Source organism: Heliangelus exortis, chromosome 6 (genome assembly GCF_036169615.1).
Source record: "Heliangelus exortis chromosome 6, bHelExo1.hap1, whole genome shotgun sequence".
NCBI classification, from domain to species: domain Eukaryota; kingdom Metazoa; phylum Chordata; class Aves; order Apodiformes; family Trochilidae; genus Heliangelus; species Heliangelus exortis.
This window is the reverse complement of record NC_092427.1, coordinates 15,581,276-15,600,580: the sequence shown is the minus strand read 5'-3', so window position 1 is coordinate 15,600,580 and position 19,305 is coordinate 15,581,276. Positions and strand designations below refer to the sequence as shown.

At 41.1% G+C, this 19,305-nt stretch overlaps 1 protein-coding gene across 4 annotated transcripts in view; it reads right to left on the bottom strand.

Annotated features, from left to right (window-relative positions):
* NCKAP1 (NCK associated protein 1) overlaps nucleotides 1-10,137 on the bottom strand; it is a 61,440-nt gene extending 51,303 nt beyond the window's left edge. For 3 of the 4 annotated variants that reach the window (XM_071746803.1, XM_071746801.1, XM_071746802.1), the window contains exon 1: nucleotides 9,476-9,723. In XM_071746803.1, the coding sequence (XP_071602904.1) occupies nucleotides 9,476-9,583 (108 nt within the window). In that variant the 5' untranslated portion in view covers nucleotides 9,584-9,723. Of the gene's footprint in view, nucleotides 1-9,475 lie in introns of all 4 variants that reach the window. The other variant, XM_071746799.1, reaches the window with a different exon arrangement.
* Nucleotides 10,138-19,305: the final 9,168 nt, after the last annotated feature.

The window sequence follows — 19,305 nt, the reverse complement described above, 5'->3', positions numbered from 1 at the left end:
ATTAGAAAAAAAAAAAGAAAAAAAGATTCCAACACTGGATTTCTGTTGTTACATAGCATTTGTTTCCACAGCCCTTCAGAATGGTACCCTGCTCTTATAATCTCTCAACTAAGTGAGCATATTTTCCCGATCTGATTGTGTGCATCCAACTCCAACAAGAACAACATGATGTCTCAAGGTAGCAGATCTATTATTCAGAATTCAACTTTGCTGTCATAGGCACAGGCCATCAGGTAAAATAGATCAGACCACATGTACTGTGAAGGGATACTTAACTATGCCTTACGTTTTGAATTTTAGAGGCAGCTTCTTACACACCCTAATATCCAAGATTATTACATTACTACTACATGATTATTATTATTAAACAAAATTCAGACTCTAGTCTTCACTTGATGCTATTAGGATCTTCTACACTATTTTCACTTAAAAATTAACAATGCTACATAGCTTCACTTTCTAGGTCGCACTCGTTCAGAAGCTGTCAACAAGAAAATATCCAACAACAGAAACTTGCTAAATGTCTACATTTAAGATAAGTATCCCCTAAAGAAGAGCACAGAATGCAGTACAACTGCCTTTGGCCCAGAGTACACCAACATAAAGAGATAACAGCAAAGAGATTTTTTTACCTCAATGCAGTTACACCTTTCACTGCAAAAATCAAAGCATAGTATTTTACTTCCTACTTGAGGACAGAAGACGTGCAACTAAAAAAACCCCATCCGTCAACAAAATTGCTACATATATCCAGCTGATATGACATAAATTAAGGGAAGTTTATGTTCAGGTACAACAAGTCATTGTCAAAAACCAGTGCACAGCACAGTATGCAGGATGTAAACCTGCATTTAGAACATCTAAACATCCCTCCTGCCTTTTACATAAACCCACAACCCGAGTTATACAGAGCAGCATGATAAGAAAAAGCCTATATATGTTACAGTATTAAGGGAATACCTTTTATATACTTTTTTTGTTTCTAACCAACCTATTCCAAATGATTAACAGGGCTGGTTACCAATGAAAGAGAAACAGCCCTATTTGAATCAGAAATTTCCCATTTTCATCCCCCCAAGCCTCCTACATTAGGTGATGATCATAAAACCAGTCATATTTTGCAGCAATTTAACGTTTTTATTACTTCAAGAGGTCTTGGTTTACTTTTACTGCAGACTTGAGATAAAACACTGCTAAGCACAGTTCCACTGGACTGTGACAGCATGTACTGAAATAACCTCAGTCAACAAATCACCTGACCTTCAACTTTCACTTCTGAATGAATGTATAATAAAAAACTGTGTGCATTCAACCAGAAAATTGGTGGAACTTCAATGACAGCAAAAAATATGCCATCCCTTGAGGTAGTAACTCTCCTTTGTAAATGGAAATACACTAAGATTTCCTTTATTTAAAATATGGGAAAGCTCCTGTACATACCATTTACAGTTTGCTACAGCACGTTCTCTTGACACACAAGAAAGGCATGCATGGTAAAACTGCTCTGCTTGCCTTGTAATAGCTGCTGGCATTATAGATATATCTTAGGGTGAAGACTTTAGGTTTTTGGCTATGCATCCTACAAAGAGTACTGAACAACACAAGGCAAAGAGACCAGCTCCTCATTAGCTTTAGAATTCTGTAGGATCAAATAGGATCAAACATAACACTTATTCTTTGTTTCTACCATGTATTTAAAATAATTAATTACCAAATGGTAATGGCTAATTTTGAAAAAAGCAAAAGTCCTGAGGAAAGAGGTAATCAATAATGCACTGCTTTGAATGGCAAATACACAAGGAAATGGCTGACATTGTATTTGCCTTAATATCTCTCTCTGATGAAGCCTACCACAACTGTTTTGCTCCATTTTAGGTTTTCTGGATGTTAGTTTATTAAACATGCTGGTCCCTGGTAAGTTTTGTGAATTCAGCCTCATGCCTTTTAAAAGCAATGCAAGCAGATGCAAGACCTGGTTCATCACCCATGGACAAATACTACAGTTTAAAACTTCCAACAGCCAGAATCTACCCGTCCTACACCAGTATCACTTGTTTGATCTTCTAAAAAGCAAACTACATTACTGATGCTTGCAGTGACACATGATATTTGTACAAAAGGTAAACCGGTATTTTGATGTGTAAACTATGTTAACAGATTCAGCCAGAACTGTATTATTCCCATGATCTAACCAGGATCCGGAATCAGAAGAGAAAGTCTCTAGTTGACTAATTTTTGGACTGTCTCTATAGGCCTTTGACATATACAAAATATGGCAAAAATTATGATAAATTTAACAGCGATATCAGTTTTGTCCACATAGGTTCATAATTCTTAAAGATACATCACTTAAACATCAATTCAAAATTAAAGGGCATAAAAGTGAGTATTTCCTAGAGCTAAGCAAGATGTCTTTCCCCTGAATTATTCGTTACTCTGTTTTTCCTGAATCCCAAAATATATATAGTTTATTTTAAATTCCAGTGTATCTCTATTCAGATTCAACCCATTCAAATATAAATTAATGTAAAAACTGAAGAAGGGATCTTGAGAACTTACTTATCCTACCTTCCTGTTCCAAAGCAGATCAACTGTACCTATGCAGTTCCAGGGATATATCTGCCATGTCTTTACTTTCAGGTCTCCAATGAGCCATCATCAAAAACATTCTCACAGCCTTTTCCAATATTTAACAATCATTTTCATTAGAAATTGTAAAATCTAAACTGAACTTTTCACACTAAAGTGTAATACAACAGTTCTTGTTCTCTGTGCCCATACTAAATTGGACAAACCATTCCTCTTTACAGCTTTCTAAACACTTCAAAAATTTGATCACTAATGAATTTACTTTAAAAAAATCTTTCCTCTTTCTCAATGCACCACATTTTTTGCACGATTGGTTGGTCTTACTACTCTGCTCTGGACTTTCTCAATTTTGCCCACATCTTTCTTGAAACGTGGTGTTGACTCAGATACATTGTAGTGAGTCTCAGTGCATGCTGAGCAAAAGAATTACTTGCTTTGTCTTCAGACTCTGCTGCACACACATTTATAAAGCATCATGACATCCCTGATATTTTGCAGCATAACCCAGTTAGCTCCAATGTACTCCAACACGTCCCTACCCTTTCCTGGCTATTTTCTGCAGACTTGCTATCTCATGACTTTTCATTTTGTACTTTCAATTTCACTAAGCACATAATAGCTTAGAAACATACTTCCTCAGTCACCTCCAAAACTTTGTTAGACCACACCTACAATTTTTTAAGCTTGAACTCAATTCCAGTTAAGCTCCTTATTATTTCTGTAGCTTCTTTCAGGTCCCTATCTACAAGTTTATTAAGCATACTGTAGTCATCACCTAAAAATATAGAATACACAAAGAGAGGCTGGAAGTAGAGCATGACACACCCAACGAGGCTCTGTTGAGCTGCCATCTGACACTGAGGGCTTCTACAACCCTCCCCTATATGGTTATCTATCTGCTTGCATCACTACAGTTTTACCCAGACTGTACTTCCTTAGATTGTTTCTGAGAACAATCTGATGAGGTAATATCAGCAGCCTTGCTAAGGTCAACGTGTAAAATTTCTACTAAGTTGTCCATGCTAGAGTGACCTGTCACCTCACTGGTGACAGAAATAGGCTTGGTTTGACATTAGCTGCACAGTGGTGAATTCATATTATTGTTCTCTTGTGTTTGTAGCACCTGTTTCAGTAAGCACTTGGTTCTATTCATCAAATATGAGGCAGGTGGTGGCATGCAAAGAAAAAAAAAAAAATGAAGAGAAGTCTCACTGCTATAAAACTTCGCCTAAATGTTATTTCTAAAGTAAATCACAGCAATGGGAATGCCTTGTCATTTCCAAAGCTAAAATGGGAACTGTTAAGACTTTTTAGCTCAGTCTTCTCTGCACATGATCTTCCAGACAAAACTGGATTTGGATTTGTTTTTGTAACAACACATGGCAGGGCAAACTCGCAGTAACTGGGGGCAGTGCGAGGTGGAAGTAATTCATATTTGTAAACAGAGATACAATGCAAGATCATTCTGGGTATCTACATTTTATGCAAATGGATAAATTTACTTGGCTTTTTCTCCATATATTTCAGAAGATACCATGAGATATTTTTATATTGTATTAGAAAGTCTTATTGTTTCTTTACAAAATTAATTGATTTCCCAAGCTAAAAAAAAACCCTGAAACATCATGTTATAATCAGCTTGTGTTTGCTTCATGAGTAAAAGAAACTCTAAATTTTTAAATTTATTACCAGCACAGACTGTGAGGTCGTTTGGGGCTCTCTCCCCCCTCTTAGTACAGGACAGCATTGTGAACCATTCCCCCAAAACCACAGACACAAATAATATCATGTTATCCTTTAAAGAACTGCTGACATCTGTCAAGCCCTGGAAGAGTACTACCCCACCCTAAGTCACTTCCTGATGACCTGAAGACATTATCCATTCTTTCCAATACCAACCTTACAGTTCAAAACAAGATTTATTCCTGAGCTTTTCCCCTCAGCTCAAAGCTGTGCACTCCAGCACACAGCTCAGTTTCAAAAGGATGATCTAATCCTACAGCCTTCCAAACTTGAGAGCTCTGTGGATTGAAAACTTTTCCATGTTCCATGGGCGGCCTAAAACCTCTCCTACTTTTTCCTGAAGAACTGCTCTAGTGGCTCAGCAAAACAGTACATGTTATCAACTGATTGTACTGATCAAACAATACAACTGCCCCCCAAGATGTTGAGACCTTGTCAAGTCCTCTCCAGTCCCATTTTGGAGCTTTTGGGATGTTCTTCACCCCAATCTCATCAGCAGTGCAAAAGGCTGCTGGTATAAAATCAGACCTTTACTCAGCCTTGGCGGATCTGGTCAACTTGCCATCATTTTAGCAAAGGAGACTTGATCCAATTCTCCCCTTTCCCTCCCAGCAGGTGCCTTCTCTTGATCTTTTTAGAAGAGTTACACAGAACTGCTCCAGAATATCAAAATAAACAGGGAGGAAAAAAAAAAAAGTACTCAGTCTTCAAAAAAGGTTAACAAGAAACGTGCTCAAGACAGGTAAAATTCCAGTATTCCCTCTACTGAATCTTTAAAGAACTAACTGGCAATTCATCACCTGCTAAATGATTTTTAATCCGATTTCATACTAAGTTATGTGGTGCTCACAAAAGGATTGAGACCACATTTCTATTTTGGAATGGTAAAGGCAGCTAAAGCCCCTGCAAATGTGTTTCTGTTCTACATCTACATTTTCAGTTTGGTAATGTAATTCTTATCTAAGAATGTGTTTAAAATTCTATTTTTTCAGATACAATGTAACAATCAGTTTTGAAAAATCAAAATAATTTGGTTTGTTAATGACATTTTAAGAAAGAAATCTGCATACACAACATAAAACCTGTACCACGAAAAACAATATAACATTGCTAACAAGGCAATTAAAACTAAGTAACAGACGCACTGCATTTGAATAGCCAATACCCTAAATAATTCAAAACCCTACCAGTTCTGTAGCACTACTTTGATCAGAATCACACTCTCTTGAATTGCTCAGGCTAAACCTACACTTCAGGTTTTTTAAGATGAAATCTCTTATTGTAAATACTTCCTGGTATCCAAGGGCTTTATTAGCAAACAAAAGACAGGCCAACAGAAAACAAGATTATTTCTCTGTCACCACTCTGATACAATAATTTGGCAGTACTGGCAGCATTACACAAAGCTTACCAACACTGGTTCAGTCTCCTCCAAAGGTAACCACAAAGTAGAAGCTTCGCTTGAGCCAGGGTTGCTCATTGATTTATAGGGGTTTAGTTGCAGGTAAGTAAACAAAGACAAGAAAATTACAAAGAAAACTATAATAAAACTGCTAGCCTGGATATTGAGGATATACAGTAGACAAGAAGATGACCATGAGCCAGCATGTGCCCTTGTGGCCAAGAAGGCCAATGGTATCCTGGGGTGCATTAGAAAGGGGGTGGTTAGTAGGTCAAGAGAGGTTCTCCTCCCCCTCTATTCTGCATTGGTGAGGCCGCACCTGGAGTATTGTGTCCAGTTCTGGGCCCCTCAGTTCAAGAAGGACAGGGAAGTGCTTGAAAGAGTCCAGCGCAGAGCTACTAAGATGATTAAGGGAGTGGAGCATCTCCCTTATGAGGAAAGGCTGAGGGAGCTGGGTCTCTTTAGTTTGGAGAAAAGGAGACTGAGGGGTGACCTCACCAATGTTTTCAAATATGTAAGGGGTGAGTGTCAGGGAGATGGAGTTAGGCTTTTCTCAGTGGTGACCAGTGATAGGACAAGGGGTAATGGGTGTAAATTGGAGCATAGGAGGTTCAAGTTGAATATCAGAAAAAATTTTTTTACTGTAAGGGTGACAGAGCCCTGGAACAGGCTGCCCAGGGGGGTTGTGGAGTCTCCTTCACTGGAGACATTCAAAACCCGCCTGGACACGTTCCTAGGCGATGTACTCTAGGGGGCCCTGCTCTGGCAGGGGGGGTTGGACTAGATGATCTTTCGAGGTCCCTTCCAACCCCTAGGATTCTATGATTCTATGATTCTAGGATATTCTTAAAAAGTACAAGGAACAAATCAGGAAAGAAATTTCAACAGTAAGAGCTCTGAGTTCAGGACTAATACTGGCTCCAGTATAATTGGGAATAAAGGTGAAAGCAGAAAGCAAATCTCCATGCAGATTAAATATGAGTTCTGCCTGATCATCCACTGCTACCTCACTAATTCACTTTTTGTATTTTGCATGGCACTCTCAGAGGCAAACCCTTACATTCAGATACTCCATCTTAAAAACAACAAACTTAAACTATTTCAGAAGACAACAGTAACATAAGATCAGTAAACAGGAAATGATGAACAGATAACAGCTATACGCACACAAGATAAAACTTGAAATTTGTAAGTGAAAATTCATGTATAAAGTTTTTAACAGCTTTGGACAACTTCCATAGCTCCTCGGGAAGCAAAATTTCTTTGATTTGTCTCTAACAGTCAAGAAAACTCTTAATCCTTTAAAAATCTCTACTCCCTAAACAGAATCTACAACCATCTTTATGGCAGCTACAGACAGCTCACCTCTTACTTCCTTTTATTAAAAACAGTCTTGACAATTTCCTTTAGCCACAATACCACAGAGTGTATGGTTATCTCCAGTAACTTGAGTTTCAATATCATCCTCAACTGAAGAAGCTGTGAGGATATTAAGCCCCAGCTTTGGAACTGACTGATTTCAGAGAAGAAAAAAGTGAAAACAAGAAGTAAGGTGTTTCAAGCAGCCAGTTATGCTGCAGCTGGCCTAAAGATAGATGCACAATAAAATACAGGAACCAGTCCTGAGACTGTGAGAGGCACACTCTCACAGCTAGCTTGTAACCACTGTCAAGCAGAACTCACTGGAGCTGAAGAAAGCAGTTATTTGAATTACAAATCACTATATGAATACCCAGAGTTGTGTCTGGGACGTCTCATCTCCAGATCTGCAAAACTATACGACACACAAAAAATCAAGCCACTTGGATTATACCTCCTCTCTCTGGACACAAAACCTAAGCAATTTTGGATTTGGTTCATGGCATTTGCAGGAAAAACCGGTGTCACCTCTAGTGTTGATGCTCCCCCACCGAGAACCTATCCATTTGCATCACTTCACTAAGATGAGTAACAGCAGAAGCTACCTCCATATGGGCAAATGTGCTCAGGACTCTGCCATCTGAACACGCCAGCAGAAATGTGGCTGTAGGTGCTGGACTGCTTCCCACCAGTGAGTGTCCCCAGTTCAGAACACTGGTAATGAAAACAGTGTGAGCTCCCAACAGCCAAGCCATAGCTGTATGTCAAGACAAGGTTTAATTTTTCCTGCCCTTTCCCTCCAAGGCCCAGCTATGCTCAGGTGAAATTCCCCCAGCCTGTTTTTCACCTTGTATATTTCTCTCCAAGCCTAACAAGCTCACACACAAATGACTTCCCCATAAAAAGGGAATTTCTGTTCTGCGTTAGAAATGTTATTATATTGTTACAACTATTAAGTTGAAGCAATTTTCCCATGTACAAAACTGAACAAAAAGGACCATGACTTCTGTTCCAGGAAGACAGCAAATTGCAATGATTTAGTTAGAATGTTTTATTTATGTCAGTGAAGTGCACACCAAGTAGTCACAGCTTTGAATAAACACTGACTTTGGAATGCAGTCATTTGGGTTTTTTTGCCTAGTGATAACACCTTAAGTAAAATCAACACTGCACTTAGTACAGACAAGTAGCTCTTACTACTTCTGGAGTACAAACTCCCATATGAACAAAACAAGCTGATGAAATACATCCTGCAGTTTAGATCCTGTAAGCAGGATTGCTCCTGCCAGAAACTATGGTTCAGGAGTGATCAAGCAAGCACCTAAAACTCTCAAAAACTCTCTATGCTACTGCCACAGCACAGGCAGCTGAACCCAGCTCACTGAATGGCACTGAAATTTTAACGCCCTAAACACAGCTATGCTCATTCCTTGAGTGCAAAAGCCAACATTTGCTTTGAAATAACAAAAACCTCTCAGAATAACCACTTTCAAGGCAAAGCCATACAATCCTAGCCAATATTCATAACTGGAGGTGGACTAAGCGGCCACACAAATCCACATGATGTACCACAGGTTAGGAAGGTTAAGCTGGTAAGAAAACACAAGGAGCAGTGGATGGCCATAAACCACGTTCTTCCACGCGGGAAAGCACACGGATTTCCTCCAGAAGAGAAATTCACTAAGGTAGAAGGTGTAACCCATCCTTCCCGTCAATCCCGAGACGTGCAGCTTCCTGCACGGCCGAACCACCTCAGCTATTCCAACACCGGTTCCTTTCATCCCGGGAAGGCGGGGAGCCTCCTCAGCACCCACGACAGCTTCCAACATCTGTTCCACCTCACGCCGGGAGCTGCTAAGCAACCGCGCGCCTCGAACTTACAAAGATTAAACTTACTAATTTTACCCCAAACCCTTCCCTTCGGAAAGGACAGGTTCTGCAGCTCGCCGTGGGTAAGCCGACGCTGCGCGGCCCACTCCCGGCTTCCGTGACTCACGCTCGGCGGGCCGGGAGCGGCTCCGGGCCTAGGCCCTGCGGCGGGGGAAGCCGGGCCTGCGGGCGCCGCGCAGCACCGGGCCGCCCTGCCCTCCCCTTCACTCCCCTTCTCCCTCCCGCCAGGTACCGAGGCGGCAGCCCCGCCACCCCACCTCCGCCCCCGGGCCCGCAGGCGGCAGCGCGGCGGGGCTCTCGCCGCCTCCCCGCCCTGACTCTGGGGCCCCGCAGTTAGGCCGCAGCGCGGCCGGGAGAGCCGCCGGCCGCCCAGGGCGTCGGAGAGCCGGTCGGAACCCGGGGGGGTCCCGGCAGGGATCGCACCGGGGGCAGGTTCCTTCCCCCCCTCCCCTCCACGCCCCCCCCGCCTCCCCGCCGGAGGAGCCCCCGCACCTTCTTGATGTTGTAGAGCCGGGTGAGCATGCCGACGCCCCGGTCGTTCAGGATGGTGAGCTTCTCCGCCAGCTTCTGCTGGCTCGGCTGCAGCACCGACCGCGACATCCTGCCTCCGCTGTGCCCCGGCACCGGGCCCCCTCACTCGGAGCCCCGCCGTGGCGAGGCGGCCGGACCCGCTGCTGCTGCTGACACCGCCACCGCTTCCGCCACCGCCTCCCCCCCGCCGCCGCCGCCGCCGTCTTCGCTCGCTGCAGCCTCCGCGGGGCGTGGCCAGAGCGGCCCGGTGCGGGTCACGTGGTGGGGGTCTCGGTCGCCCCCTGCTGGCAGGACAGACCCCGGTCCACCGGCAGCGGGCGGGGGGCAGCACCGGGAAGGGGGCACCGGGGGCAGCCCCCCCGCAACAGCCCCCCCTAACGTTGGGTGGTGGGGGCCTTCTGGGCGACTTCTGTTGCTGTTGTTGGGGTCAGCTCCAAGGTGTGCTTCGAAGCCGCGAAGAAGATGCGTTTTTCTACAAGGTTTATTATAAAACCCGATTTTAATTTTTTTTTAATTTTTTAATTTTTTTTTTTTAACTTAATGGACTGAAATCAAGAAGGGAAGCTCAGCAAGGCACTGCACGGTGTATATTGACACAATTACGGTCACCGGTGACCTTAATTTCCTGAGGGCGCTTCTGTCGGCACCAACAAAACTCCAGCTGCGATGGGACCGGGAAGCGGGAAGATCCCGGGTACAGCTCAGGAACTTACAGGGAGCAAAGACGGGGGAGATCCATCCTCCCCTGCCCTCGGGGGAGGCTCTCACCATTCCCTGAGCGCTGCTCTAGACAGCAAATTCAGAGAAATACCTCTTCGCCAGTGAGATGAGTCACGTCCCTGGTATTTTTTTCTCTTGAAGGCACCGGAATTAAAAGCACGTAAAGGAAAAGGGAGATTTCCAAGCCGAGAGTGCCAATGGGAGGCTTCCAGTAGAGATGACCCATGCTGCAACCTGTTCTGAGGCAGCCGCAGAGCCGGGCAAACCAGAGCCGGGGGGTGGGAATCCTAACAGGAGGCAGTCTCAAGAGTTAACCTTCTGATCTCATTTTGTAATCACGGCACCACCATCTGTGCCTTTTTTTGCCTATTAATACTTCTATTTAATTGTCAGTTTGCATTTGTGCGTAGAAATCAAAATTAGGTGACCTCAAGTCTTCTAGGGGTTTTAAACTAATAGATTTTACAAAACTTAGAAATTCGTGTGGGAAGACTAAAAGTAATTAAATTGTTACTGACCTCTTTCTTCACTTTAGCAGCTACAAGATAATTTGTGATTCGGAATGAAACCAGGAAGCAAGAACTTGGAGTTCCAAGCTTAGTGTGCCGTTGACTCATTCTTTGGCCTTTATCAGATGATTTTATGCCTCAGCGTTGTGTCCAGGAGTACTTAGCAACGAGGCTGTAATGATGAATGAGGTTAGACTTGACCTTTCACTACTGGAGTCCATGGAAAACATCAAAACCATTCAACACACTATTTAAATTTATAAAGTGTAAAATGCTGTGCAATATCAAAGTATTTAATGAGTAATATATCTAGCAATATTTTACACAAAGCTTCTTTCTATTATTTTTTAGTATCAAATATAATATTTCTAGGTGCAATAAAGATGTTTCCCATGTAGTTGCACTGCAAAATAAGAGCAAATAATATTGCTAAGAGCAATATTTTTGGTTCTACAGCTAAAACAGTGGCAGCCAATTTTTAATTTCATACTTGATTATTTTTTAGCCATATTGAGTCTTCTGGAAGTTTCAAACATCAACAGTCACTGAATTTGTGATTTACTTACATAGCCAAGCATTGGGAGTTTTTGTGCATCACACTGAACCATAGAGTCTATGATCTAACATCCCAACCTTTCTTCCTCTGGAATTCATAGGAAAAAAAAAGGATTACAAAGGAGACAAATTCACTTGCTTTTGATAAAGTATGCACTGACTGAGCTTGCTGGAGAACTTCGAAGCTCTCTGTAACTGGTAATGTAGTTTTCAGCATGAAGGGAATCACAGCTGCTGTCCAGACTGCACAGATCATGGGTTGATGCACAGAAGGGAAAAATGATTGAAATTACTGCCTCTCTCCTTTGTAGTAACAGCAGAGCATCCTCCTTTTAAACTCCCACACTGTGACACTGTTTACAAGATTCTATCATACAGAGCACCTCTGGTTGCTTTTTTTTTTATAATTAATGCAGATGGTGCTGAGTTAGCCACGTCTGTTGAAAACATACAGAACAATAGAATAGGGAAAGGATCAGTGTCAGTAAACAAGAATTTCTGATACAAGTTATTTTTACTACTATGCAGCCATACAGACCTATTTCTAAACAGATTATCCAAATTACCTCTGTAGCATGGTTAGTCACAGAATTTTAGCACTCTTCTAACATGCAAGCAGATATATTAAAAGGAAAAATATTCTCCTCTCTAAGGAAACCCTGACAAAGTACACGAGATGTTTTCAAGTACAGACTGCCCCTTATCACAAAATGAGGGATTTTTAGCAAAGCGACCAGTGAGGTACCAAGACCTGATAAGGAAAAGAAACTGCAACATAACTCAGAAAAAGCCTTGAGAGCTCAAAAGTCAGGGAAGGGACAGAAGATGTTACTGCCCCCACACTGAGATCAAATTTGGTCAAAGTGAACGCCTGTAGTTATGCAGTCAACAGTTTTATAACAGCTTGTAATGATGGCAGGGCAAAGGAAAGCCCCTGCTGTCACACTACTTTTGCTGCTACTTAATGGAGAAACTGCAGGAATTTGTAGGTTTCAGAATCTGTAGGTCTCAGAAGGAAGGTTTATTGCATATTATAAAAATGTCTGCATTGTACAATGTGGGTTCTAGCAGCAAGCATAACAATAAAGTGGAAATACAAGCTTTGTCAGTAACAGCATAGCTTTCACAGGTGTGGCAAAATTAAATAAAGGGAAGAGTAGGGCTAGCAATTATTTTTAAAAAATGCATCTACAATTTCCTTGATGATTTCTTAAGGATTAACATTTTCTGTATGTATTTCAGAAGTACAAGTTTAGGGCAAGTTTCAAACAGCACCTTAGACTTGTCTTGAGCTTAGCTCTGGTCCTTTTAAAGTCAATTTTTCTCTTGAGAGGAGGTCTTAATTGTGCTGTTCACTACAGGACTTTCAGACAGAAATTAAAATGTTGCTTGAGAAACTTCAAAAGGTTAATCACCAAATAGCTCCATATTTACCAACTCCACCTGTTGTTGGATGAAGCACATATACATACATAAAAGTATGTATACTTTTCTAGCACTGCAAGTCTAAAACATGCACTGGACATTTCAGTACTGCAGAATAGACTGTATTGCTAATTAGGCCTTTACACTTCTGAAGTAAGTTTCTGTAGAAGTATTTCTCTCCGTATATGTCCTTTCCAGTCTGCATTTTTTGTGCTTGGTTCAATTTCTTCTGATTTGGGCACTATTCAAAAACTCCATGACCACGAGTTTCAGTGAAATTGCAGCCAACAGGAGCTGCAGTTTTCATGAGTTTACAGCATGACTTCTGCCCATTTGGCCAAGAAAAACCAAGAAGCAATTTTTACAGCCTTTTTTTGTTCAGTATTTCCTTTTCAGGCAGCAGCAATTCAAAACACAAAGCTGAACTGTTGTTTGAACAGACCAGAATTTTTAAACAGTACTAGATGGTCTTTAAGGTTCTTCCCAACCCAAACCATTCCAGGATTCTATGAAATGTTTATTAGCATTGTTAAGCTTACATGTAAAGGCACATAAGCTGAAAACATTACCACACAAAGGGTATACTATTGTTTAAATCACCTATAAAAATAATAAATAGCATTGAACAAACACAGTGGCCTTTACCAAAAAGTCTGCTGCCTTTATTAAAAGTCTGTCCACTTTTAACCTTATCAGAAGAAGCAACTGTTTTCAAAAGACTGATCATCCTTGCTAAACAAAGGTGATGGACTAATTATGTTTTAATCTACAATTTTATTGATGAACCCAAACCTTTTTCACTAGTTAATCTATCATGAAACCAACACATCTGCAATTTCCTGTGCTCTCCTTTTTCCCTCTCTTAAAAGGTATCTGAGCATTTCAATCTATTCTCTCATTAACATGCAAACTCTTATGTGTGCCAGCTCCCTGCTGGATTTCATGCATGTACCCAAGTCTCCAACTAGAAGAGGTTGTGCATGTCACACAGCAGTCACTCAGAGGCAGTGGGCTTTTTGAACTTTGGTGAAAAGAACTTGAACATCAGATAGGGGGAATGTAAGAGATATGCAAAGCCAGTTTGAAATAAATGATGAATACTGTACCTGCTGTTTTCTGACGTGCTGCACAAACATGTTGGTTTGAGAATGCATGAGCACTTCTGCTCATACTGGAGGGATGTAACAATAATAATAAATCTGCTCCAGAACTTTTGGTCTCATACTATGGGAATGAGCCTTACCTAGTAGAGAAGCAGGTTGTTATCAACATTTGAGAGCTATCTTTATCAGCATGTCCCAGCTCCAATACAAACCAGTCATGTTTAACTGGCAAGCCAAATGTCAGCAGGGGGGCTTTGGAAGTTTGTGACAGCAGGACAAGTTGTTATTTGTGAGCTACCAGCACAGCTAAACAGAATGAGCTTAGGAAGTGTTGGAGGGCCAAGATTTGGCTTGGTTCAGCCTGAAACACTGATTACTTTTGGAACAGAGATGGCATCAAGTTGGTAGGTGGCAGATTCTCTCTTAGAGAAACCATTTAATCCATTTGCTCAAGGGTTTCCTCAGCAGCTATCAGAGCTTGGAAGAGCTGTCTGAATGAGTCACCCACCCAAATCAAGGCCTTGAACTGACACAGATGCAGAACCTTCAATTAGATTAAGGGACTAAATCAGGGGTAATCAAGGTAAATCAGGTAATCGAGGGATTAAATCATCCTGGTAAATACTGAACTCAGAAAGGGCGATCGGTTAGAAATTAGATTAGAAAGGGCATTTTCTCTTCAGTTTCCTTGCAGGCTGGTGAGTCAAGAAGAACCAATAGTGATCTCCAAGATGCCTGTGAGGCCACTAAGTAGACACAATGCCTAATGGGCTTGCAAATCTTTAACATAAAGGTGAGCTAGCCTACACTTACTGTCACAAGTGATCACTTTCCAAAGAATGACCTTTGTCCTCTTTGAAACTGGGATGTGGTCAGAAAGTTGTATATTGACACTGGAATACAGGTGCCACTCATCAAAGTGGTCCTGCACACAGAAAAACCTTGAGGCTTCTGTTGGCCCTATGTTTTTCAGTATCTTCCTCTACCTACAGAGGTTTCTTGGGCTCAGACATAGAAGCTCACATGCACTGACCTGGTTTCAATCTCTGTGACACTTGTTCTGTCCTAGATAACGGGTAGCACCAGGGACTGATGTGTGACTACAGGTATAAATGCAGAAAGATAACCTATTAGTAGTTTCATTGTCTCCTCTCTGAGAATCCAGGAGCATTGCACATACCTCTTTAAATACAACAGCTTTTATAATCCATCCAGCAATGACTAAGGAAAATGCCCTTTAGGCAGAGGAAAATTTTTAGCCAAGGAACACCCATAGAATGAAGGGCTTTCCTCAACTGTTTATAGGAATCTCATTTACCAGTCAGTGGGGATCTTGAATCCTGATTATAGCAAGAATTAAGCTAAGCCCTTCCCTTTAAAAGTTTGAGTTTTACATATGACAGAACAATTCAACTGTAGATTTTCATAGATAAAATGTGTGTGGAAAAAAGCAAGTTACTGGAGAAGCATGACACATGCTTAACCCAAATTGTCACACCCATGAGCTATGATCAAACTGATAGGGGAATATAAAAAACTACTAGTTATCCCCCATATCTCCATCTGTAATGCTTTCTTCATTTGACAAAGAAATATGAATCATCTGAGGGAATAAAAAAACATAACAGTTGTTTCAGACAGCACAGAAATACACAGCTTGAAACAGAAATGGAAGCAATACTGTGAATGGTATGACAGAAGTTTGTCTCTGGTATGCAGTGGGAATTCCTATATGTGGAGAAGGGTAGCAGGACAGGATAAGGCTGCAGACACTGAGGAGTGCTCATACTTCAAATAATTGTAGCCCAGAACTAGAGCTCAGTGGCTATTAGGATTACTGCAGTAAAAATTACATGTGCCTATAATTTCAAAGTTGCAACGCTTGAAAAAACAGATGGGATGACTGTTTGCAGTTCAAATACCCTACTTTGTTGAGCTGTTGAGATCCAGAAATTTTGCTTACAGGGAAAACAGGTATGGTGATTTTACTTGATTTGCTCTCTAGGGAAACACTGCATGATTACCTTCACTTAAGTAGAGAACTAGATATCAAAGAATTTTCTTGTGTATATTAGTCGAACAACTTACATTTTGTGTATTTTTAAATATTTTTTCACTTTAAGTAATAATTTTAAGTGTTATAAAGCAGAATGCAAGTGCAAATACATTTTTAAAGATATCTGATTAGAAGATCTATACTAATTATTCCTAGGGGATCTCCTTAGGTAGATTACTTTTACTGCATTTAGAACTATTCACATACATTTCTTCTTCGGTGATAAAATTTTAAGGGTTTTTTTTGTGGTTGTGGTGTTTGGGATTTTTTAAAAGGATGTTTCCCTAAATACCTTTTAACATGCTTGAAAAAAAGGTTCTGTTCATAAGTATATCTCATTGTATATCTCTATCTCAGTCTTCACAGTGAAAATAAATCCCAGCAGTATCAGTTTCTCTGCTGATGCATGCAGTATCACATTACAAACTCAGTTAAAATAGTAGTTTTTATCCCATCAACACTATTGCCAACAGGCTTTACTCTGTCACTCTGCAATTTGTATTCTTTTACCATTCACAGATACAGCCACTTGGGTTAGGGGCCTTATGCAATTAAAATCCGAAGTGATTTTATAAAGTTTTTAAACTTTATTATGCAAAGCTTACTCACTGTTAATATTCATTTGTCCAGAAAGCAAACAAAAGCATAAGAACTTTGCCAGACCAAAAGCTTACCCAGCAGAGTATCATGTCTCTATCCCATGGCCAGAGTCTGGAGGCCTAAGGGAGTGTGTGAGAGCAGACTAAGCTCACACCAAAGCTTCTGCAGAGCATGTTCTCACATTCCAGCAGTTTGTGGCTCAGAGACTTTCTGAGCAGAGACACTGTCCTGCATTGAAGAGCTGTTGTTCTGCTTCTCTGAAGGTGTTCCTTGCCTCCTGAACCCATGCACCTTTTAGGATTCTGTAGCACAGGTGCATTTAGCTTTTTGTATACAGGAATTTGAATAAATAATGTAGTCCAGCTCTTGCATTAATATATTTGTATTTTGAGAGGGAAAGGAAAATCAGATCTCTCCTTGTTACTGGGAAGGAGGTTATTAGGGAGCTCTGGGCTGGCTGGATCAAGCTGTAGATGAAGAATGAGATAGGGAACAGAGAGCTTAATTTTCCTTCCCTGCCTGAAGGGAATCTCTTCCCACACATAAGCATGCAAGCATAACACAGTATTTGCAATATGCTAGCAAGGCAAGCAAAGGGCATGCAGAGGAACTGTATTCTCCAGTATTTTTATTTTGCTTTCAGGAAGTCAGATGCCATGCTTACACATGTTCCTCTTCACCTGAACCCCTACTTATAGAAGGCATCTTTCTGATAAACAGTAAGAATAGGTCCTACTTCCATGTCTGACTAAGCTGATCTACAAAATAATTCTCCCACTGCATTTGGTTTGTGACCCTTTCTATAAGCTATAATGGTTTCCTTCTTTAACTATGTAGAGCTAGAAAATCTTGCTCAACATCCTGATACAAATTATAACATTAAGATTTTATTATACCTGTGGAAGCTACACACAAACAAAAGCTACACACATAAGGTGCTACAAGAACTCTGAAATAAACTTTCATTTTACCTTCTTTAATGTCTATTTTCCAGGCTGTAAGTTTGGTCTTTGCTGCAGGAGAAACTTTTGGGAGATTTTGGCCTAAATTAGCTCTCATGTCTTTGAATGACCACTGAAATAAACTGCAGGGAAACAAGAAGGTTGTGAGACAGATTAATTGTATTTGTGCAGAAGTAGGCTCCTAGAAGCTGAGGAATAGAATGGAGATTGCTCTTTTGATTGTTCTGAGGAAAAACAAATCATGAGTGGTCATAATGATGAGCCGTTGAAAAATCATAATTTTACCTTTTACTTCACTGCTGCTCCCTAAAAAGGAGAAAGAAAGCCATTCTTCAGCTTTCAAAGGACTTGAAAACATTACAGAAGCTCATCTATGCTTACACAATTTTTCTGGAAATGCTCCAATTTTCTCTTCTCTTTTTGAAGGTACTGACCCTTACAGGTTCTTCTCAAGCCTTACTGCAAAGTCAGCTCCTCATTCTGAGGGTATGCCTAGAATGAAATACCAGACAAATGGTGGAGAACAACTGCCTTGGGGACTGATGGTCTCTGGTAATTGTATAGGTAACAACTGCTCCTTTGCAGAGCAGCTAGCCTGAATGGATGGTGTTTTGTATGTGTATATTTTTGTTAAAATGCCTCATGTTTTTGTAGTATCTTAACAGATTGTTCCTTTCCCTGATCAGTGTTGTCTGTGTCTTTATTAATGAACTGGCACCCCTGGTTTTACACTAAGGTTCATGAACACATCAACATTATTCATACATACACACACCTTGGCTCACTGCACTTGACTGCACTGAAGCAACTCAAAGTGCTCCTGAAGAGAAACCTGAGCACAAAGGGAGTGGAACTCAGATCCTACTTAGGTAACACACACGAGTTGTGCCAGACCTTCTTCCTCACACCAACAAGTCCTCAGAGATACTCCCCGTGGCTATTAATCATTCAGCTCTGCATTCTATCCTGTTCCTCAGTACTCATTATTCCATATAATCTGTGACACATTATGAAAATATCCAACTTTAGATCAGTGAATCAGCCTGCTCATTTGCATGGATTGCTCACAGTGTGGTAAGAGCAGGGAGGAATGCCCTGATAAGTGCTTGTAGGGCTGTGCCTTTGCTTCTGGGGAAAATTCTCTGCAGCAACACATGGAAACACCACTGGCTCATTCTTGGTTTAAAAGAACCAGCAAACAATGCTGCTTGAAATAAACGGAAAAAAAAAAAAAAAAAAAAAAAGAAAAAAAAGAGGAGCCTCTTACCCTTCAGGCTTGGAACAGAAGGCAGTGTTTGGATGAGGTCCACAGACTTATTAATATTATTAGGAGCAACCACTGGGCCTTTAGTTGTTCTTTATGCTTTCATATGCACACTGGCAGAGCCTGATCACTGTCTCCCAGGATACAGACTCAGAGACTTGAGGAACTGGCTCTAATTTCCGGGCTTGACCAAGATGCATCCTTTGCTCTCACCTGAAAAAACAATACACAGGCAAAGCTTGTCAAGAATGATGTAGCATGCATTAGGAGCATAGCTTTAATGGATGTGTTGATTTGTATGTTAAAGGGGCACAGGAAAAGAGGACATGTAAATGTGTGCTAAGGAGGCTCTACAATGGAAAAACCTCTGCAGCAGTGAATGAGCACTCCAATTATGTTGAACCAAAGCACAAAAAAGTTTCAAGAAGACTCCCACCTCCTCCAGTCTCACCCCATTTCCACTCACAAGTAACTGCCCATTGTTCAGCCAATAGGGTCTAAAGCTGTGGATGTGTTACAAACAAACACCTTGCATGGAAGTTTGGCTCACCAACACCCAGCTCACAGGATGTGTAACTGCAGCAATACTTGCAGGAA